Source organism: Typopeltis vanoorti, chromosome 19, assembly GCF_054136105.1.
Source record: "Typopeltis vanoorti isolate ZY-2024b chromosome 19, IOZ_Tvanoo_1.0, whole genome shotgun sequence".
Classification (NCBI taxonomy): domain Eukaryota; kingdom Metazoa; phylum Arthropoda; class Arachnida; order Uropygi; family Thelyphonidae; genus Typopeltis; species Typopeltis vanoorti.
The window spans coordinates 32,130,833-32,155,630 of record NC_143567.1 but is presented as its reverse complement, the minus strand read 5'-3'; the positions used below and the strand labels follow the sequence as shown (position 1 = coordinate 32,155,630).

General features: G+C 35.5%; 2 protein-coding genes across 5 annotated transcripts in view; one reads left to right on the top strand and one right to left on the bottom strand.

Annotated features, from left to right (window-relative positions):
* Positions 1–11,329, bottom strand: part of LOC150095975 (zinc finger BED domain-containing protein 5-like) — a 54,844-nt gene extending 43,515 nt beyond the window's left edge. Inside the window, exon 1 of the mRNA XM_090409576.1 lies at positions 11,060–11,329. Within this exon, the coding sequence (XP_090265702.1) occupies positions 11,060–11,329 (270 nt within the window). The remainder of the gene's footprint in view (positions 1–11,059) is intronic.
* Positions 11,330–20,659: 9,330 nt separating this feature from the next.
* LOC150095974 (splicing factor, proline- and glutamine-rich-like) overlaps positions 20,660–24,798 on the top strand; it is a 226,590-nt gene continuing 222,451 nt past the window's right edge. For all 4 annotated transcript variants that reach the window (XR_016549959.1, XR_016549960.1, XM_090409421.1 and 1 more), the window contains exon 1: positions 20,660–21,102. Coding sequence is in view for 2 of the 4 variants with exons in the window: in XM_090409421.1 (XP_090265547.1) it covers positions 20,698–21,102 (405 nt within the window). In the remaining 2 variants the exon portion in view is untranslated. The remainder of the gene's footprint in view (positions 21,103–24,798) is intronic.

The window sequence follows — 24,798 nt, the reverse complement described above, 5'->3', positions numbered from 1 at the left end:
CCACTTCTTCCAGTAGAACTCCACCAAGTGAGAACAAAGCATCCCACTCATACAATCTATTCAAGTCCTCCAGTAAGTTCACAATGCCTGCTTGATTCCTCATCATTCTCTAGTTTTGCATAATCTGCAAACAGTTGTATATCACCAGTTAAATCTATCCCAATATCATTAATATACAAATTAAATAACAATGGTCCCAAAACTAATCCTTGCGACACACCACTAGTGACTTTCATCTTTCAAAATAGTGCCCTCCCCCCATACACATCTTGCTTGATACCCATCTGATAGGCAGTCACCTATCTAACTCACTAGTCTATCATCCAGTCCTATCTGCTTCAGTTTAGAGATCAACTTATGGTGTGGCAATCTACCAAAAGCCTTTGCAAAATCTAAGTGCACCACTCTATATGCATCTTCCTTATCCAGTACATTCGTCAACTTGTTATAGTACATAACCAAGTTTGTAAAATACAACCTCCCTTTAATAAACCCATGCTGACAAACACAAAAAATACCAATGTTATCAACCCACATTTGTATCCTATATCTCATCAACATCTCTAATACCTTAACTATAACTCCAGATGTACAGATTGGTTTAAATTTGTTGCCTTAGGATTTTTCTTGGCCTGATTTGCTAATTTTTGCTTATACTGCACTTTTGTTGTCCTTACCAACTTGTGTCACTCTCTTGGCCTGCTCTTTATACTCTTCAGGTAACTGGTTATTACCATTTTTTGTCTGGTATTACCTCTAAAGTGCCTTCTTCCAGATTTCTTCCAAATACCTTATTTAGATTTAATTTTTACCTTGAGAATTTAATCACACACTGATGCTGTATGTATTTTTTGTCAGTTTCCAAACAGCATTTCTTTCCTTACTCTTGTCTCCTCATTCCATGCTATAGCTCCAAGCTGTCTTCTAAGCTTGTCACAATCACCAGCCTTGTACTTATGTGTATATTCTTTCCTCATAGATGTCTTCATATGGTTAGCCACAATGCTGGTGATCACTTCATGATCACTCTCACCAACTGGAAGGAAGTGTGAACCCCACTCACAATTAAATCCTCTGGTGAAATGATCAGATCCAAAACTCTCGATCTTTGCATACTCCCCTTTACATACTGCCTGAGAGAGAGTTGTCTCTGAAGAACTCAAGAAATTCATTTTCCTTATTCTCAAATGCTATCTCTTCATTCCAATCTATACTGCCATAATTAAAATCCCCATTTCCTTGTTCCCTAACTGAAGTTGTTTATACATTTCTTCATTACTACGCTACACATTACCTGCCCTATAGCAACATCAAATGAAATATCTCTTCCTGTCAACCTCCACCTTACTGCCACAAAACCATTGCCACTATTTCCTTCTTTCATGTCTACCTTATGTAGATATAATTCCCTTGCTATCATCAGCAGCACTCCTCCTCCCTTCTTGTCCTTTCTATCCTTCTTTATATCTTAATAGTCTCCTCCACCTCCATAATTCAAAGGAATCAATTCACTTTCTGTTTTTATTCTTAGTGATCCAACTTTCACATCCATATCCCACCATGAGAATTACCATTGCTTTAACAATTCTAACTTTCATGGTCTTATTAATTTCTCTGTTTCATAATTTTTGTCATTTTTATACAGCTTTTTTTCCCCTATGTTAACTAGCAGAATCAACCACTTCAGATATTTCTCAGTTTCTGCTAGCCACCCTCTCTATCTTTCCAAGATCTTGATTCACCCTCCTCAACTCAGTCTTCATTCCTTCCATCTCCTTTCTCAACAATTCTGTTTCTCTTTCCACACATGCTTTCCACAATTTATATTCGCCCACATAATCATGGCCATTAGACAAATTCTTTGTCTGTTAAACTGCCCAAGGGTAAATCAATATATATATATATATATATATATAAATCGCAAAATCATCAAATATGGTATGAACAACATAGTCTTTAAATGGTGGGAGGGCTAGGTGTGGTGCTAAAACTGGGCAGCCACCATGTTGAACACAATCGATACATGTGGAGACAATATTGAGACAGTAAAATCCTAACAAAATACCACACAATCATACAAAAAATTGTTAATTTGAATAGTACAAACTGAGAAACCAATATTGTCACGAAATAAAGACAGAAATATCTTTCCTTACTACAAATACTTGTTTTTTTTAACAGCTTGCATCACACATTGCATCCATCTTTATGTACTAGCAGAACCACCAATATATTATCATTATACAGATATCTCCATGGAGTAAGAACACTCATCGTGGGAGATCCATTTATTCACATGCGCTACCCATCATTCACACAATACCTATCATACTTCTCTTTAAACTTCACTGATGAAGCACCACAACCACCTCTAGCAACCCATCCCATCTGTTCACTACCTCCCAAGCAAAAAACCTAGTCCTAACACCCTTGCTAACCATACTCTTATACAACTTCTACTGGACCTCTTGTTTATTGCCCTTCTTGCCATGTACTGAAAAAAGTCTTCATTGTCAATCCTATAAAACTCCTTTAATAACTTAAATATTTCTATCATGTCTCCTCTCTTTTGCCTATGAGCTAATTTGTGAAGCCTACAGACTGTCAATCTACTCTCATAGGGAGCATTCCCTATGAGAGTAGATTAAAGCCTTATATGGGAGAACAATAACCTCTCTATCCTTGCTCATTAGTGTGTTCTTCAACAACTACATAATCTGATGTGCCGTTTTTTTTTGTTGTTTTTTTGTGTGTGTGTGTTTTGTTTTTTACCTTCACAATATGCCTCCTAAATTTGAACTCCCTGTCTACAGTCTCACACAAGTCCCTGGCCTCATCAGTTTCCTGCAGTTCCTTTCCATCAATATAGAACACAGATTCTGTTCTCTTCCCAAAATACATCAATGTACACTTGGTAACATTAAGTGTACATTGTCAAATCATTTCCTGTATCATTGATATACAAATAAACAACAGCAGACCAAGTACTGAGCCCTATGGTACACCACTGGTCACTTGTCTTCTCCTGAACTAACTCTTCTCCATAAACCACTCTTTGATATCTGTCCATCAGCCACCCTCTAATTCGAATCACCAGATTCATATCCATGCTAATTTATGCAATAGAGTTCTATTTGGAGTCTTGTCAAATGCTTTTGCAAAGTCTAGAAAATCACTGAGTAGCCATTTCTCTTATCCTACTTAACTGTCACTTTATTATTAAAAAGTAAGCAAATCCCTGTCCCCCTGATATACTTCTCCTCTTTTTGGCTTTATTTCCTCTGCTATCATTAGCAACCCCCCCCCCCGTCCTGTTCCTTTTGTCTTCTCTGAAGACACTACATCCCTTGCATTCTCTTCCTATGAGCATATCATCCTCAGTCAACACATCTCATTAATGCCTATAACTTTTGGCCAAGTTATAGTAACCAATGCCACAAACTCCTCAATCTTATTTTCAATACTTCTGGGGTTAGTATACATAAACTGCTATACCCTTTCATCCCACAACCCCCCCTTATATCTTGTGTTACTTAGCCAACTAAAGTTAACCTGGGACACTATATTTTGCATCATGTGATCACTCTCCCACTTACTAATCTCTAGATTGTCTGGATCCATGGTTACTTGCATCCCCCCCATAAACATTCTAGTTTCCCTGACTTTCTACTTCCAAACTCTCACTGAACAATATACAAATGACAGTTCAATTTCGATGCAATCTTGAGCACAACCAAATGAAGAAAAGAAAACTGGAGTATATTGCCATCAGCAGAACTGTGGATATGATTTCTGAAGTAACAAAGAAATCTGATCAAAAGAAATCATCCACCATGCCACAGAGCAAGACCTGAAAGGAAAATCGTTTAAAAAGATGGAAGGCAAATCTAGATGTTGCCATCTAGATTTATAATCCTTCCACAATATTTTCTTTGTGTGCAACTTCTGCTTAATGAATCTAATCATCTGTGGAAGTTTGCTAAATAGGTCTGTATTTTATATCCCATCAGATGCATTTAAATTGTCAATAACCATAAATATTTTCCAAATGTTTTCATTGTTTATGATGGCTTAAATCCCAAGGCCAGTAATATCAGCTAAGAATGCTAATTGTTCAAAAGTTCTGTAACCCATATTGTTCACTTTTTTAACTGGCATGCCTCCAGATGTTGAAGAAGTTGATTCTTTCATGACTTCTTCCATTAATTAGAAATATGGTGACAGAAATATCAAGATAGCTGACCTATCTTAATAATAGTGGGATACATGAAAATGAGAACAAAAATGACAGAGAGAATATCAGATTATCATTAATACTGTGAAAGGATCAGAAGACTTGCTGTCATTCAATGCCTACAATTTTTTGTCTTTCTCAAGAAATAATGCAGGATGTACATTGTGTTTTTAACTTAGTGGCTCAATTGCTTCATCATCCATGCACTGATCTATTAAGGGGAATAAAGCTAGAGCAGTGAATTTGATTTTTATTTGTAAATAATGTTGTAGTGAAATTATCTGGACGAGAGACCTACAAACATGGAAGAACAAATGTTCTCCAAGTGACATTTATAAAGAGCAAGATGGCATGATTTCCTTTTGTGATGGAGAAAATTTTCGGCATCTGGCTCTTTCTCTCTGAGTTGGAGGGTATTTGGTTGAATTTTCCCCCTTAAACTCGCTTGGCACCATTTTATGTTGAACCAAGTCTTGTGTACATACTGTCGAGACCTGGTTCGACAGTATGTACTGTATGTGGGAATTTTTTTTGCAGAACAGTGAATCATTTCAGTTGTGTCAAAATATCATTTTGGTCTGAGGTTGAAACTGTAATTAAAACATGAAAAAAGAACAGATATAATAGAAATCATCACATTCAGCATCATTGTAAGGTTAAACAATACAAAATGAGGGTGGTTGCGGGAGGGATTGTTATCCCTTCACTTCGGAGTGAAGAGCTAGCATGAACAGTATTCTTTTAAATATAACATATAACATAACGGTAAATAATTACAACCACGTCTCTAGAAATCGCACAACGCGGAGGTTGAAACTGGCTTCAAGGAAAATGTAGAGAAGTAAATGTTATTACATTTACTTCTTTTATTATTAACTAATAACATATTAAATTATTAACTATTATTAACTATTGTTATTTATGTTATTAACTATTGCGTGTTATTACAATAGCACGCAATTTTTACAAGGGATAAAGGTAGGCACACAAGTAGAAAGCATGCAATTATTTCAGTATTTTTTACAAGAGTAAAACGAGAGGCATTTAGAGGTAAATGCAAATAGAAAGCGTGTGCAATTAGTTTCTATTTTTTTTTTCAAGGGGATATGGGTAGGAATTTAGAGGTAATGTGCTTTTAAAAATACGGAACTTGTAGCTTGCTCCTGATTTTCCACGAAGCCAAACAACAAATTATACCTCCACACTCCTTTGGCACGATTTAATGGCGCAAATTAACACTAAAAGAGTGCATTCTTTTAACCCCTTAACGTACCAATTAAAAATCAGAAAGCGGTCGTTTTTCTGCCAATTTTTTGGTTGAGGGTGATTTGCTGGATCAAATTCATCATTATTTGAATTTGTGCAAACGCAAACGAAATAGCCGATACACGCCGTTGGCAACTTTTCTCGGCTGAAAGGAAATGGGCACAAGATTGTCTCGCAGGACATTTATGGCGCAGAGGGTGAAGCTTTACGCTTTTTGTATTCCCTGTTGTCTGTTTCGGAAGCAGTGATGGGAGAAGTTTGTGAGCTATTTTAGCTCGCCCTGAGGGGAAGAGGTGGTTAAGTGTCATCGTTGGGTGTTAGGATGGCTTTAGTTCTCTTGTGTTTCCAGTGGTCATTACCATCATAGTTTGCTGGATTAATTGGTTTGAATGAGTGGACACCGTCGTGAAGTATTTTTCTCCTAGGGAGCGTAGTAGTGAAGAGATGTGGGGGATATTTATGTCTCGGTGGATCTGGTTGTTCCTGACAAACTATGGGACATCCAGGATCATCCCTAGGCACTTGTTTTGTAGTCTTTGTAGCTTGAGGATATTTATCTTGGAAGTATGGCTCCAAGCTAGGGAGGCATATGCAATTGTGGGACGGATCACTGTCTTGTAGAGTAAAGATTGTCTAGCGTCTATATTCGGTTGTATTTATATGTGAAAACAAAATTCAAAAGCAATTTTGGTGCAATAAACAAAAGACGTGTCACAAATGTCTTTGTATGTTAAGGGGTTAAGGTACGGAAATTACCGTATTTTCTTCAAAAAAAAAAAAAAAATCAGCTAACGCCTTTTATTCCCGTATAGGAAGTAGGCGAGGCCGTTTTCTAGCCATGTCTAACTTTTGGAGACAGTGGGCCGTTCAATCTCCACTGGTACCCAATCATAGATAGCTGGCCCAAGGCTATCACCAATTAAACGGCATGCAATGAAGAGAGACGGCTGAAGAAGTGCCGCCATCTCGTGATCCATAACGCAATATATTTAATGTCTGAAATAGTATGGGTTCTAAGGTCGATTGACTTGAGTTTATGGGACGAAAAACCCCACTCGCCCGTGCCAGAGATCGACTAATTCGGGAAGCGATCGAAAAAAGGCTTAGAAAAAAATCCTCCAGTCTCCGACTAGATTCGAAACCAAGAAGTCTTCCTTCGTGCGGTTAAGCTCGATGATGTGCAAACGCCACACAGGCTATCCGTATTTTCTTTATTTATTTTAATTATTTACACTTTCTGGTTTTTAACTGACAAAATAAATAAATAAATAGGGCAAGAATTTTGGAGAGAGCGGTACTTGTTACTATAACTGTGCATTTTTTGATAATTAGCATTATGTAATTTCTATTTGATCAAATAGAAAGTCTGACTTGAATTCATTCTCATATTAGGGACAACAAATGTCTGAAATAATCAAATTAATATAGTGTACAGAAAGTAACGGATTTATTATAAAATCGGAGGAGATCAACGATGGTTACAATTTCGTCGTAATGGAACCCTTTTTTATTGTCAATTGTTTTAGGAGCAATAATTCCACTTATTATTTTACCTCTGTCTCAATCCTACCTGCTACATCAACGTGGTAAAAGAGTGAATGGGCGATGTATACCCGTAGTGTAAACCACCAGTACGGCTACATCAACGTGGTGAAAGAGTGAATGGGCGATGTATACCCGTAGTGTAAACCACCAGTACGGCGGCTACACTAGATATGAAAGCCACATCAACATGCTAAAACACGGGGCATCAACAAGTAAGGCAAACAACCCAGTTGTATGATGTAAACATTAAACGGTCATAGAAATCACACAAGATGCAGATTGATTGTACATACGGATCTGACTAAGAAAGAACAACGGAAAAAACACTGGAAAGGGAACACATTAACAATCGAAAGTTGGAACATTCCTTTCTTAAATCAAAAACAAGAAGAATTAATTGAAGAATTGGATAAGCAAAATATAAAAATGAATTTTATTTAAATTAAAGGCATGTTAAATTCCACATTGTTTTAAAACCGAATAAGAAACTCAAAGATTGGAATCAGAGAGTTTCATGCCGAATATAGTATAATAAACTATAAAAGTATTGGCGACTACTAGCGTGAACTAATGCAAGTAGTCCAAGTACGTAGTACAAACTCGCAGCAAAGGTGGTAAAGTTCTGATCGCTATTCTTGGTATTTTCCATAATGTAAAACACATTTCCTAGGACATGTATGCTGTTATTACATTATGTTATGGTGGGAAGTCACTACCCAGACCGGTTTCAGCCTTTATTGAGGCTTCATCAGCGAGCAGCTAGACCAAATTAATACCAAAGGGTATAGCGAAAAGAACTTATATACTCTGCTATACGAGTTGTCAAAAAGGTGCACCCATTAAGTTACTTAAATATAAAGAGCCAGTAGGCTTCATTTCGGTGATACAAACATTATTTAAACATTATATAAATATTAATTATTTATTAAGGGGATATTAAATCCCACATTGTTTTAAAACCGAATAAGAAACTCAAAGACTGGAATCAGACAGTTTCATGCCGAATATAGTATCATAAACTATAAAAGTATCGGCGATGTGTTTTACATTATGGAAAATACCAAGAATAGCGATTAGAACTTTACCACCTTTGCTGCGAGTTGCCCGAGTTTGTACTACGTACTTGGACTACTTGCATTAGCTCACGCTAGTAGTCGCCGATACTTTTATAGTTTATTATACTATATTCGGCATGAAACTCTATGATTCCAAACTTTGAGTTTCTTATTCGGTTTTAAAACAATGTGGGATTTAATATCCCCTTAATTTAAATAATGTTGATATCGCCGAAATGAAGCCTATTGGCCCTTTATATTTAAGTATAAAAATGAATCCTTGGACTCTTTGTAATAATCATAATAGTTTCATATCAGAACATAACCCCATTTAAAATGGGGAATATTACTATTATTATTTTATTAATATCAGCAGACCACCATGGTGCCAAGAGACTCATCGTGGGAGGTCCTGTTCTCTCACATGCATAGCTCATAACTCGATTTAAATTCATTGTCCCTGCACTCACCACAATTTCAGGCAATTCATTTCAATCACTCACTCCATGCAAAAAATATACTCCTTTCTCCCTTCTTCCAAGGATGACCTCCCCTATCTCCAGATATTCTATGAAAAATGTCATCCACATTAATTTGGTAATTGTCCTTTACCAACTTACAGGTCGCGATCATGTTTTCCCCTCCTCCTTCTATCAACTAGGATCTGTAATTTGCATTTTCTCAATCTGTCCACATTCCAAGATTAGAAACCTACTTAGCCAAAAGTAACTGAAGCCTCTCCAACATATCATCCTTTTAAAACCTGGCGACCAAAACTGTGCACTGTAATCTAAATGCGGCCTGATCAAAGGCTTCTACAATGGATTCAAAACATCCTTACTTCATGTCAGTATTCTTTGCGTCATTCCCATAATCCGCTGTGTTGTCTTCACAATCTTCGGAAAATGTTCACGAAATTCCAAGTAGCTACCCACCATCATCCCCAAGTTCTTTCATCTCCTCAACATCCTCTAAAATATTCCCACCAATCCTATCATAGCACAGGATCAGGGGGAATAACTGCTTCCTAAATTTAATACCTTACGCGTTGCCACATTAAACGGACATTTCCACACACTCCCTTCTCTCAGAATGTCATCCTCGTTCAACCATGTCTCACTTCTACCAATAATTTTGGGGTTAATAAACTCTATCAAACCTACAACTTCATTCCCTTTATTTCGAATACTTCTAGCATTAGTAAATATACAAATAATCAAGAAAGCTAACGCATTTCTGTTTCTGTAACAAGTTAAACTAATCTAACTTCTTGAATATAAATCCTCTACACGTCTCTCTTCCATTCCTGTTATCATCACTGATGTTACACCCTTCTCCAGACCGAAATGTCATCCCTATATCCTTAAATATCTTAATCGTTTGTTGCGCTCTCACATATTTACTCCTGAAGCCATCATCTACACTTTTTATGCAGTGTCCCCCTCTCACGCGGACCTCCCCGTTTCCCTGTCCACTCTGCGGTCCTCCTTTCTTATTCTTTCACTCGTGCCAATCATCGCTACATTCACAAACTTGCCTATCTTACTCTTATGCTCTTGCACTGTTAACATCTCTTACTCCTCAGGTCTTACCTTCATTTCTGTTATTCTCTTTTGCAGCACCAATTTCTCCAACTAACTCACACCAAATCCATTCAAATGTGGCCCATTTCTTTTATATAGCTCTATCCTCTCCTCGAATTCATCCCACACATTCACAAAATTAACTCCTTTCTCCTCGCACAACTCTGATAGCAAACCATTCATGATCTTCACTTCCCTTCTCAACTCATCATTATCATACCTGGGCAACACCCTGACTTCCTTACCTACAACTTTGTTATCTTTCACTCTCCTTAACAGTCTCATGACATCTCTTGTTACGTTCTTTTTGTTACCAGTCAATTCATTCGCGCCAATTACCACTACCAACTCTTTTGTTCGCGCACTTCTCTTATACACTCCTTCGATGACTCTGCTTGTTCTACCTCTCGGAAAACAGACCTTGTGCACCTTTCCACACACCACATTTCTTATCATCGAATACTCTCAAATCATTCGATCTTTCATTCAAATCTTTCATCCCATTCTTCCTCACATTCCCATGCAAATCCGTAATTCTCCTCAGTTAATTCTACTTACCTCTCAGTTCATTTACCTCTTGCCTCTTCTATACCAATTCAGCTTTTATATCTTCAGTTTTACAACCATATACACAAATCGCATTAATTTCACTGATTTCATTTTCTTCTTGAATGTATGTTTTACTAATCTTATTTTGGCGACAGTGTTTAGTGATAATGGGTGTAATTTTTGAGGTAAACATGTTGCTTCTTTGGTTATTCTGTCTGCTCTTTCATTGCATTCAATATATACATGGGCGAGTATCCATTGCAGTGTGCAGTTCTTAATTTTGAAATTTAAGGTTGTTAGTAGTTCATAAATTTCCTGTGTGAGTTTTGTTTTTCCATTTTTCAGTGCCTCAAGTGCAGATTTTGAGTCACTGTAGATAGACGGTTATTCCTTCTTTTATGCTTATTACGGGATTTGAGAGACAGAAATTGAGAGCTGTTTGTATGGTTGTTAATTCACAAGTGCAGTTTGAAGCTGTTTTGCAAGCTATGGATTTAATTTGCATTTGCATTTTCTCGCCTCCAGGTAGAGTTATAAAAATCACTGAACATCCTTGGTTGAGTGCTTCATCAGATGATCCATCAGTGTAGGCAATGACATGGTTTGGATTGTTAAAATGATGTATAGTGTTAAGTCCTTTTCTTTTATTTTCTTGCTGTGAATTCGTTTTTGAACAAGGTTCGAGGAGATTTAATTTTATCATTGTGTTTTTTGGTAGAATAATGGAAAAGAAGGCTGTTTGCTTGTTTTAATGGATAGGCGCTCTAAATCAATCCGTTTTCTAATTTCATGATCATACTGTAACGGAGATCATCACTTTAGTATACATTTTCTTCTCCAGGCATCGAAATTCCTGAGTGAGAAGTCATCCTGTCGGTGCCTCCTGGTTCTGTTAGTGAATTTAACTCTGGAGAGTTTCTTCTGTCTTCTAGTATATGAAGTCCACGCACTTGTTGAGCTTTTAAAATATTTGTGGATGAGACTGCATCTATGCTAAATTTTGCTGCTCTTGATTCTACACTGTCAAGTTTTTGTCTCATCCCAGCTAGTAGAAGCTGTATCCCAGCTTCTACTAGCTGGGATGAGACATATTCCATAGTGGGTCCTATGAGTGCCGTATATGTAGTTATGAGTGTCTTCGGTTTTGCACCCCACTTTGTTCCAAAAAGCCTTTTCATGATATTAAATTTTTTTAAGAACTTTATTAGATATATTTGTAATTAAAAAAAAAATCAGCTAACGCCTTTTTATTCCCGTATATATAGGGAGTAGGCGAGGAAGTTTTTAGCCCTATCTAACTTCTAACTTTCGGAGACTGAGTAGGCAGTTCAATCTCCACTGGTACCCAATCAGAGATAGCTTGCCCAAGGCTATCCATAATTAAGCGGCATGCAGTGAAGAGTGACGGCTCAACAAGTGCCGCCATCTCGTGGTCCCTAACCCTAACACTCGTATTTAATGTCTGAAATAATGTGGGTTCTACGGTCGATTTTCTTGAGTTTACGGGACGAAAAACCCGAGTTTCTGGGAGAAAAACCCGCTTGCCTGTGCCAGAGATCGACTGACTCGGGAATCGGTCGAAAAAAGGCTTAGAAAAATTTCCTCTAGTCGCCGACTAGACACGAAATCAAGTCTTCCTTCGTGCGGCCAAGCGCCGTGGTATGCAAACGCCACATCCACTGTACTACGCAGGCTCTCGTTTTCTATATTTCTCTTTCTTTTTCTATATTTGTAATATCAGTTGTAAATCTGAGTTCAGTATCAAGATGTATGTCTAAGTATTTTGGAGACTGTTTTTTTCTATTCTGGTAATATATATTTAGATTTGGGGATTGTAATTGTGTCTATTTTTTCTATCAGTGGAGAAAATGCTCGGTTTTGTTTTTTGAGGGTTTATCTGTAGTCTTTTAAGTTCGTTTGCCCATTTTTCTAAGCCTTTTATTTATTTATTTTGGACTTTTTCAGGTTGCTGAGGATTACTGCTTGTGTGCCAGATTTCTATATCATCTGCATAGCATGCTATTTTTGTGTCATTTATTATGTGAGGATGGATATTGTTCATATAGATGAGAAATAGGAGTGGGCTTAAAACAGAAACTTGTGGGACTCCAGCCCAAGTTTGATACATGTTGGAATAAATTTCATTAACTTCTACTTTTTTCTTCCTTTCATAACATAATAAAATGTCCAGTGGATGGAAGATGTTAAAAAACATTTGTACAACAGTCATATGGAAGACCTTGCCATAACAACAGAAATGATCCAAAGGCAAGCAAAGACAATGAAAAACTGAAGTGTACCAGGCAAAGACGAACTGCATTTATTTTAGCACAGATGCTAGTACTCATACTCGATTGTTTGGATATTTTTACAACCTATTGCAAACAGGCTCAATTGAAGAGTGGAAAACAACCTGAAGGACACTTCTGATTTTGAAAAACAAAGAAAAGGAGCAGTTCATTACAGCCCAATAACTTGCCTGCCAATGTAATTATTATTATACAACAAAAACTCACACTGGAGGAAATATACAAGACAGCTGCAAAGAAAATCAGAATTCGTTCAAAAGCAAGTCAAAATCCTTGGATAACGCAAAACATAATCCTACATATACACAGAAGGGACATTCTATGGAAAAAATTAAAGCAATATTCAAATAACGCAGCTTTAAAAACTGAATATAAGATAACAAGGAATCGTCTTACAATGTAAATGAGAAATGCAAACAGAAACAAATTAAAAGAAACAAATACTACAGACACAAATTAACCTCCGCAGAAAATAACATGAAACAAACCTGGCATCTGATCAACGAGATGCTAGATTGTATTCCCAATACGATCGCCTTTGAAACCATAAAACACAGATTCATGAAAGACCCTAAATCTCTCAACAACTAGCAAATGACTTTAACCAATACTTTACGGACTGCATCCAAGAACTGCAGAGAAATATCCCTCCAATCACTAAATGTGATCTTCCACTTGGACCACAAGCAAAACAGACTTTATGGTTCCCAACCATAAAAGAAGTAGAACTCCTCTTTGTAATGCAATAAATCAAATCGAAGAAACTCCCAGGAATCGATGGTATAAGACCTAGGGATATCAAGCGACAGGAACTAGCCTAGGCCCTATCCTACTAAAATTAATTAATATTTAAAACCGGAAAAATACCAAGTATGTTAAAGACTCCCATAATCACACCCATATACAAACATGGAAAAAGAAATTTAACCGATAATTACAGACCCATAGCAACACTAACAATTATCAGTCAAATTATGGAGCGGATCGTAGTAAGGAAGCTCGCAACATATACAGAGAGCTTTCATATTATACACCAAGCACAATACGGTTTCAAAAAATTGAGGGAACAACATTTCTCTTGGATGATTTTACGGACGCAATAATACCACCTTAGATAAAAACAAAATTGTCATGGTAGTCTTTATCGATTTGACTAAAGCATTTAACATACTTATACATCACACATAATTAATAAGGATATGCCATGTTGAATAGATGGGCCTCTGCACAGGTGGTTTAGAAACTACTTTCAAAATAGAAATACATCACGTATCTGGTCAAACCACAGTAGAGAGCTACCATTGTGGAGTTCAACAGGTATCTGTTCTCTCCCCAACATCTATATGCACGATATTAACCAGCTACTTCTCAAAGGCAAGATCTTCCAATTCGCAGAAAATACAGTTATAATATCCATCTATAATAACCCAAGCATAGCCCAAACAAATATGCAGCATGACATAAATTTTCTCCCTAACTGGCTCACCAAAAACTCCATACACCTAAATTCTGACAAGAAAAAATTAATTATATTCAGAAATCCAGTGACTCAACCAGTTGATAATATATATATATATATATATATACATATATTGGGTGGTTATATATATAACCGGTCCGCGCGGTTAGCCTAGTGGCTTTGCGCTTCGCAACCATATGCCTGGGGAAGGAGTGTCCTAGGTTCGATTCCCGTCGGAGACGTGAGGAGCTGAAGGATCTTCCTCAGTCATAGCCAAGTTAGCGGGTCTTGGGCGCGGGCAGTAGGGTTTTTTCCGCCAGTTTATCTGGTGTTTTTCATCCCGCAAGCAGGCAAACCGGCCCCGTGAACACACAGGATACAGCCAAGAATACCTTGAGGCATAGGAGTGACCATTCTATCCTCGTATTTCGGTTAAGAAATCCAAGCATGCTTGGAAGGTTGTGGGCCTTAAAGGCCTGTTAAAGCCATTGGGATAGATATATATAACCACCTAATATATATATACTACGGAAATTTACTACGGAAAGGCCACTGGAAGCTTCTACATCCCAGATATTGGGTGGTTATATATATATATATATATATATATATAACCACCCAATATCCACTCTCCAACATAAGAAACACACATAACAGTAAAACCACTACCATTGATCAGGCTGAAACAATACGATACCTTGGAATTTATTTCGATGCAGATATGAACTGGAATAACCACATCAACCATCTACAAAACAAACTCCGAACAATAACTGGCAAACTCTACAGGTTAAGACATAGTCCTCACACGCCTAAAAAACTCTAATATACTAAGATAAGCTTTAACAAGGTATGCATTCTGTGCACACTAGAAACTAAATAGATTAATATCATCACAGTACAAAATGATAAAACTGATTTTCCGGGAACAAAGAAACAATACCGGATTTATATGCACTGCAATGTCAGAACACAAAATACTAACAGCAAAACACTTATGTCACTATGCAGCTATGCTAAAATATTACTTCGATGCCAAATACAGGACAGCCAGAAATACACGGAAAATTTACTACGGAAAGGCCACTGGAAGCTTCTACATCCCAGATTTGCTAAATAAACTACCTTTTGAATACAGGAACATTACAAGCTGCAATAGCCTGAAAAGAGGCTTAAGGACATATACAAACTGAATGAAATACAATATATTAGTTCAGGCTTTCCAGTTCAGTGACGCATCATGACATTCCAAATTACTGTGTGTGTGTGTGTGGGGTGTGAGTATGTTTCTCAAACTACGGCAGTAGTGAATATCAGACCTATTAAACATCATATATATATATATATATATATATATATATATATATATATATATATATATATATATATATATATATATATATATATATATATATATATATATATATATATATATATATATATATATATATATATATATATATATATATATATATATATTTATTTATTTATTTATTATGAGTTCTATTAAGTTATTTACAGCTTTGAAGATTTATTTGAAAGTATGCCAGGGAAGTAGTGCTGTTTCTGCTAGCTTCATTATTGCTTTCCATAATCTATATTTTGAATTATGAGTTGGCTCTAGTAGTTGTACTGTATGTCGGGCCGTCTTTGCTTAGTGGTGCAATTCGTTTGCAGTCATTTTTGGTTTTGGTATGCTTGTTGTGATTTTGTCAATTTATGCAGTTCATTTCAGACTTATTTCGTGGGCACGCACTGAACTTATTGTTCTTTAGAGCAGATGGGCGTGTGATTTTTTCCGTACAGTCTCGTGTATGATGGTGGAATTTACTGCTGTTAAGCACCTCAGAACTCTGCACAATGGCAAATTCTCCACAGCATTTTAACCGGTTTTCAGCAATTTGGTCCTCACCATTGAATCAACCTCTATAATCAAGTTTCTCTTGTTCGTTTTTTTTATTTGTCATTATGAATTTCTGTGTCATTTTGTATCGCTACTGAAGAGCTTTTCGTTTTATATGCGGATTGAGTCAATTGCGTTGTTCGTATCAATTTCACTGGGAATATCATATATAATTAGTCTTGGAAGATATTTGTTACTTCTCTCTTTTCTTTGGCTTCAATTAAGACTCCTCCCTTATTAATGCTTTTAATATTTGTGATTCCGATTTTAATTTTTCTTGGATCTATTTTTTTCTTTTATGATATTTTTGGTCTCTTCGCTGTTTAGTTAAGCTATCGGCTTTATTATTAATTAGTAGCAAGGATTGTTTTCAGATTCGTCTTTGTTTTTAACAACTTGCGAGTATAGCTGAGTAGGCTGACCTAAGTTAACCTGTTTCCTGGGTATTTGTAGTAGTCTGTTGTTCTACTGATACTTTAGTTTCGTTTTTTTTCATTGTACTGAATACCTTCGTTAGTTCGCTGACTTCAGTATTTCCTGTTTTAAATCATTTCTTAGATTACCGCTTACTTTGGCAACGTTACTCAGCAAATCGAGGGCTTTTTCGAAGTCTAATGCTTTCTTTGTCGCCATTTTAATGTTACTCGATGTTATAGTATTATAAGTTCCTGTTGAACTGCTAAGTTTACTATGGTACTGTACGCCCGCAGATGCGAGACCCTTTGACACTTCTGCGCATGTCAGAAGAAGGAGAATTCATAACGATAATAGGGTAATCAATCCATATTGTGGGATGAGTTCTTTATTATTACACGTCAGAAAATTAACTTCTCCTTTATGAATATTGTAGTTTATAAAGTGGTAACTATTTTGCTTTTATAACAGATCGAAAATTTTACGTATAAAGCACGTGATTTCGCATGTTGGTGACCAATTCGTACATCGGCTTATTCCTTTCTACCCTTCAAACATGAACTGACTCTTCTTGGAACCGAGCCAACTAAGATTCTCGTATCTGTGGTTTGGTAGTAGAAGTGATTCTTCCATGGAATTAGACTTCAATGGGTTGTTTCTTGTGACCTTTGTACCTTCCAGTGGCAGAGCAGTGGAGAGCTCTCATAACATACTTGGTAACGGATTTCACCATTCTCCGCTGGTTAATTAAAGCATCTCAGTTTCACCTTCTTATGCGTATGATTTTTTTACCGTTTCCAGCGATGACATCTGGTTCTCCCATCATATGTTATATTTACAACAATTTCTTTTTATCTGTCTGATAGGCCTTTCACCAATTTATATCACTGAATCATTTGACACTCCTCCTCCTATTTCTTCAGCTCTCGAAACCACATTTCATCGATCTGTCCTCACTGCTATTCCAGGGTCCTATTATAATATTTTTTTATGATATTATTATTATTATAATAATATTTTTATAATATAATATATTATAATATATATATATATATATATATATTATATTTATATATATTATATAATATAATTTCGCCTGTGCATTCGCTCTAACGCTTCCTTGTCACAAATATAACCAGGTGACTAAATCTATACATAAACTATATGTGGCCAGATTAATGTCTTTTACAGTGGAATTCTCACCTTCTTATCCATATTCGTAAGGGTTCTACGAAGTATAGCAGCAATTTTTGTGTAATCTTTCTACTTTTGCTATGTGTCTTCTGAACTTCAGTTGCCTATCCAGCAAAATCCCGAGACCTCTTGCCTCCTCTACCTTCTTAAGCAAAGTGCCTTCAATATGATTAACTTCATTCTATTTTTATTGGCTGATGTGCGCTGCTTTATCCTTAACAACGTTGAAATCACACCCCATTTTTCCATTCAGTCACCAACCTTTCCAGTAGTCTTGCAACAATATCATATCAAAACTTCCCAGCATTGTTCTTCCTAATTTAGCAGAATCATTAGCAAACAACAGACAATAAAAGCAAAAGATAAACAAAGATTAATAACAGCAAAAATGAAGTTTATGAGAAAAACTGCAACGTATACTCTATTTGATCACAAAAGAAACGAAGAAATTATGAAAGAATTAAACCAAGAATCAGTAATAGAAAAAATTTTTTAAAATATAAGCATAAATGGATGGAACACGTTCAAAGAATGAAACAGTGGCGGCCGGTGATAATTTTAAGTGGGACTGCTGTATATACAAAAAAAAAAAAAAAAAAAAAAAACCTTTTTTTTTTGAAGCAGGCTAAATAGCCGTAATTATAATAAAAACTTTTTTTTCCTAACCAGTAACGAATTTATTAATAAATAAATTTACATATTAAAAATTAAAAGTATTTCATACTTTTAATTTTTAATATGTATTAATAAATTTTTAATAATACTCACCAGGAACAAACACCAATAATAAAAGTTTCGTGTCAATACCAATGACAAGCCCAAACGAATATCGGCGTTAGATCGTAGCGCATTTGTTTCGTGTCACGATAATTGAAAAAATATAATTCTTTCATATTTTCAACGGTGACACTCGTCATAATTCAGCCTTGTATCTCTAATAAATAAATAATTATATGTTATTTTAACAAAATAAAAGAAGATTCACAAAAAAAAGTTCACCATGCAAATGCACGAAAATAATAAACGTTTCATATCTCACAGAAATAACGCACGTAAACATACTAAGATACATGCCGTTTGGGCAGTGTCGGAATGACGTAACGTGCAATGACAAGCGCAAACGAATATCGGAGTTTAGATCGTAATCTAAAGCGTTAATATAATAATTCCAATTATTAACTATTCAATCAATGTCAAAATATAAGCTGTAACCTTTAACATGTATTGCATTATATAATGTTGCAAGCATTGTTATTATTTATAAACATGAACAAAATTAAATTTTTTCATTTTTTCCTTGGGGGTGCTGTAATGTCGCAGTGCTTATGTACGGGTCGCCACTGGAATGAAAACAGAAAGTTTACCAAAACAAGTCTTAAAGTACAAGTCATTAGGAAAAAGGAAACTAATACGCCCTCTTAAACGATGACTTCTAAGACCGGAACAGGCCACGCTAGGCCTAATATATCTCCTCTCAAACCTTGAATTACCAACTGAATACATATCTTCATCCTGTTTTAAACTTTTTTTAAACAGTATGTTATCATGTAGTTCTCTATTAATTGCTTTAGGAAAATCCAGATAAATCACTGTAGGCATATTCTCTATCCAGAATACTAGTCTTCCTGTTATAAAATAATATCAGGTTACTAACTCAAGGTCTTCCCCCAATAAATCTATGCTGATGTTGCAGTTTCAAAAGATTTCCTTTCTTATCAATAGAAGTGTTTATTCTGTCACTCTAACCAGCCTCTAATACTTTTATCACTAAATCTTATATCTACACTCGCCTGTAGGTGGTCACCACTGACTTCGATTCTCCTTATGCATTGGTACTATTTTTGTTGTTTCCACTCTTCTGAGATCGTTCCTTTTTCATACTCCTTTTGATCAACTAAGTTAAGAGCAATCCCAGCTGTTATGCACGCTTATGTAGTATAAGTGGTGAATAATCATCCACTCCCACAGACTTATTAATATCAAGATTTATATGAGGCTAGGGATCTTGGGGTTTTAGAAGACAGGAAGTTGAAGTTCAAGGGTCATAATAACAAAAATTGTAAATAATACTCAGAGAATAACGAACCTTGACATGTAAAGATAAAGAAGTCATTTTGCCTCTTTACAAGGCCTCGTTAAGACTTTACTGAGACTCTTGCGTGCAGCTCTGGTCTCCTTGGTGATTCTGATACAATGGAGAACGTGCAAAGATGAGTTTCAAAAATGATATCAGGATTGTGGAATACTGATTATGAAGAGAGATTGAGAATTTGTAGACTGCAAACAGGAGAAAGATGAGTGACATGATTTAGACTTGTAAACTTCTGAAAGGTTTGTGCAGAATTTCAGTAGATGGAATTTTTCATTTTCTGGATGGTGGCGAAATTTGAGAATGAATTGAGAAAATCTTTGGAAGTTGAGAATGAATGCTTTCAAATTGAATTATTATTTTTTAGTATTTTTATTTAATTAGCTGCTTTTTTACTCAGCCTTATAGACTTTACACAACAGACGTTTATAATTTCAATTTTTGAAACGTATAACTATTTGAAAATTTTTCACTGTGCAATTTGAAAATAAACTTTATAGATATTAAAAATTTAACTTTCAACTTAGAAAAATGAATTTTTACTTATGATAGAAGATTTTATGCTTGAGATAATTCTTCTTCTTCTCTCTTCCATCATCTATGTGGATGATGATGATGAGGCCGAATGAACTCTTTCCACTTCTGTCTGCCCTGGAGAGTGCGAACAATTTTGTCAGGTTTGGTGTTGCTTGTTGTGATTTAGTTTTTACGTCCACTTTTATTTTGTCCATCCATCTAATTCTGGGCTTGAGATAACAAAGTTACGTTATTATTTATATTTATATGGCTCTAATATTTACATTTTAGCTGAAGACTTTTTTTAAATGATTATGGTTTATATTTTAGTTTTATAAATGGGATAAATTTATAAATAACGACAAATAAATGGGATAAAGATGAGATAAATGTGATTCTGTCTATCGTTGTTTAGATCTAAATTGCACATATCCAAACGCCACCTACCGTTTCTCGTAAGTAATAAAAGAAGTATCGCTTATCACGTGATCAGGCCATATAAATATTAACCGGTTTGGACTGGTTCCTCTTTTAGCGCTTTGCGTTAGATTTGTTGTTAGTGTTCGTAGTGAGTATCGAATATGAACGGTGAACAAGTGAAAATGGAGGGACCAGAACAAATTCCAGATGAATACCATGAAGGAAATCCTAAACCAGATATGCGTATGTCTAATATGTCTAATAAGAGAGATAATCGCGACAATAGAAATAGACAACAGGATAGAGATAGAGAAAGAGGAAATCAAGGACAATACAGGAGGAAGGATTTCGTCAAAGAACGATTAGAAAGTATGAGTGGCCCTACTACTAATTTGCAATCAAGAGAAGGAACCGCCACAAAAAAGTTTACAGGCAGATGCCGTTTATTTGTAGGTAATTTGCCAAATTCCATAAATGATGACGAGTTTAAGAAGATGTTTGAGCCGTACGGGGAAGTTGCGGAAGTGTTTCTGCATAAAATGAAAGGCTTCGGTTTCGTGAAATTAGTAAGTATGCCGTTTTAAACTTTAGTATTTGATGCCTTACTGCGTGTATATGTATATTTTAAATTGTAGTATTCATATTTAAAACTTAACTAATTTTTGTATCGGTTATGAATTGATGTGCGAGTTTTATGTTTATGAATGTTCTTGAGTTATCCACTATCGTCATTTCTTGTTGTGTTGGTCTTAACAAAGACAAAATGGCGGCTGTATATCCACATCGGAAAACTTGTCAGGTTACCTGTGTTTACTTAATTACCGAAGTAAATGTTCGAAATTTTTTTTTTTTCTGTTGGATTTCTTCATGTAAGACTGCTATTTCTAAGCATTGTGACACTCATTTAAGATTTGAGCCTTGTTTGCATAGTGCATTTATACGTGTAACTTTATAATAATTCTTATATTATTTATGTAATTGTTAATGATGTGAACCTCTCTTTTTGTTCTTTATTACATTACTTATTAGTAGCTTTAGAGAATGTTAAGTAAAATGAAATGTATGTTTTGTCAGTGGCTTGTGTTTCAGACTGTAGGTGTACATTCCACTATGAAAACCGAAGATGTCATCTGGGCTTTTTTCTATTCACTCTTCCATGGGACCTTGCATGCTTTCTAACCTCATACAATAATCCCTTAGCTTCCAGGGATGATCAAGTTCTCCCAGCTAGCTTCCATGAGCTGCAAAACTTTGCTTGTATGAAGATCCCTTTACTAGCTTGTATGTTTTTATATGTATGTATATATGTATATGTATATATATATGTATATATATGTGTGTTTTTTTTTTTTTTCCCCTGTTTCTGAAACATTAAGGACTACTTGCCTTCTCGGTTACCTGTTGATATTTTCGTTGTCATTGGAGATGAGGCAAGTTTCTAGTATGGTTTCAATGTGGAATAATTCATATAAGGATAAACTGAAGATTTGTGAGCTGCAAAAATTTTGTTTGTATGGATACAGTAAGATCCCTTACTAACTTTCTTTTTGAAACTGAGAACCATGCACTTTCAGTTGTATCTTCTGAAGTTCCACATGCCAGGCAATGCCAGACAACTAAAATTTCACGAGACCTGTTGATATTTTAGTTTTCTGGGTTTATTGGATTATGTAAGTTTCTAATATGGATTCAAGCATGTGGAAAAATTCATATAAGGCTAGATTGAAGATTTCTGGGTAAAAAAAAAAAAAACATTCAACATTTGGAAGAGAGGAGATATGATGCAGGGAAATGTTCAAAGTAATGACAAGTGGAAAGAACAAGAACACTACCTTAGAAGTTGTATAAGTATGAATAGCAAGTAGTGAGACATTTTTTGGTAGGCAGTGATTGAATGGAATAGATTGCCAGAAAGTTGTGAATTCACTGTCAGTGAAGAGAAGTTTGAGTAGGTATTCTAGTCATACATGACTAGAATACCTAAATATTAAATATTGTATGACTAGAATACTAAATATTAAGTAGTTGTATTCAAGTACTTTACATTACCAAATCATTTTAAGCTCAAAAATTGGATGTTTTGCCAGTTATGAATGTGGCTTTCCCAAGATGTGATAAATTTACTCCCTCCAAAAGTATAATGATAGTACTGCTTTCTTTTACATTGAATTCATTATCATTAACAAATTGCAGATTTTGACTGAAAGGCATCATCTTAGATCTGTTTTCATGTCTGGACAATGTAACTAGTTTACTTCAATTAAGTCCTCACCAACAGTAATTCTGTTGCCAACGTGTACAAAAAAATATGAAAATTGATTGAAATTCACTGACACTGTTTTTGATCCCTACATGGTTATAAGTCGATCAGCTAGATTTAGGAAAGATGGAACTTGCATTGATGTTTTTTCACTAAAAAATTGCTTTCACAGTTGTCTTCTTGGCATCAGTGTAGAAAACGTCAGTAAGGACCTTAACCTTCTGAAGTAATATATGCTTTCTTTGTTTCCAGAGTGAATCAAAAAGAAAAATCAATATTGGCTTACTCTTGATATACCAAAAATGGTGCTACTACACAGTAATCCACTGGTAGAGGGGAAGTGCACCTCAAGGGATTGACATGCCTCCAGACCCAGTAATAGATGCGATTGATATCTCTGTTCCCACAAAAAAAAAAAAAAAAAAGCAACATGAAATATACCTACTGACCTGGATGGAGGACGCAGGATATGGACACTAGCTGCACACAATTCCCCAGTAGAGGGGAAAAAAAAACAACTGAAACCAATGAAATGAAGACCTCACAACATTGGCAGCTGCATGGCTCTACCAAAAATAATGAAATCTTTTTTTATAATGGAATTGTTGTGGATTCTGACAGCATTGATAAAATCCCCTCTTGCCTTTTCTAGTTTGGGACAACTGTTTTGAGTGTAGTCATGTTATGAAGCTCTTGTATAAATGGTCGTTTTTTTCCTGATATTAGGTTTTCTTAAATTAATAGGTGCATTTTTAACATCACTGAAGTTTTTAGTGCATTTAGTAATGTAATTTTAGATATATTAAATAGTTCATGAGAATAACTTGGCATTTCAAATATCTTGATTAAAAGAAATTATTAGATGATTGATGAGTTAGAAAAATTTGAGATACAGATAAAGAAACTCAGAATAAGAAAAATGAACAGATCAAGAAGCAGGAAAACTCGAGTAGGTAAAATAACAATAAAGTAAGTCAATTAGAATATAACAAAAAAATATGATAGTGACTCAATCATGAAATTTGTACTTGCTGATAATTACTACTTCAAGCTTCCTGAGAGCAAAATTAAAGATGTGGCAAATGTAAATCAAGAAACAGAATAGAAAAGTAAGAGATGGTAGTGTTTGCTGGAACTAATGATTTAAATAGTGATATGGTATGAGAGGATATGAAAGGATTGTTGGAAGAATCAAGAAAAGTGAGTGAAAATTGTTATCTTATTACTAAGATATGACAGTAAGTCAAGGAGGGCTAGCAAGTGATTCAGTACACAAACTATAGAAGAAATGGATGTGAGTTTTTGGATATGTGGAGTGAGTTTGATGGCAAAAAATTCTTGTATAAGAGGGACAGCCTGCACTTGATCATTAAGGAGGAATGGTGAATGTGTAAATTCAGCATGGGTATGCAAACATGACAATGATATTGAATGTCATTGGATATGAATCTAGTGAAGGGACGAAAATGTATGCTTTTGGTTCAGACTTTTGAGTATCTGATTGACAAAAAAGATATGACAGTAAGTCCTGACTTTTTCCAACAGGGCAAAGCAGATTTGAGAAGTAAATATATGAAAAAGTCAGGAGGTGACTGACTTATGTACACAAATGTTAGGAGCACCAGGAAAACAAAGGGTAGAGTTTGTCCTGGTGAATGTTTTTGCTTAAGATTTATTGGCATTAATGAAACCGCTATCGGTCAGAAGTAACAAATTGAACGTAAAGGGTATCAGATAGTTACTGTCTGTTTAGGGTAGAAAAGTGTGAAAACAATAATAGTAATGTCCCATATAATAGTTTGAGGCCATCTGGTGTGAAGTAGAGGCTAAAAGGAGAAATATATGGTAGGGATTTGCTATAGACTTGGTAGTTCAGCTTCTAGGAACAATGAAATGCATTGCCAGATTACCCATCAGGGTAATCTGGCAGGGAATAATAATTATCTGTTATCAGGTGACTTAAATTATCCAAACATTAATTGGATAGAAAAGAAATCTCATA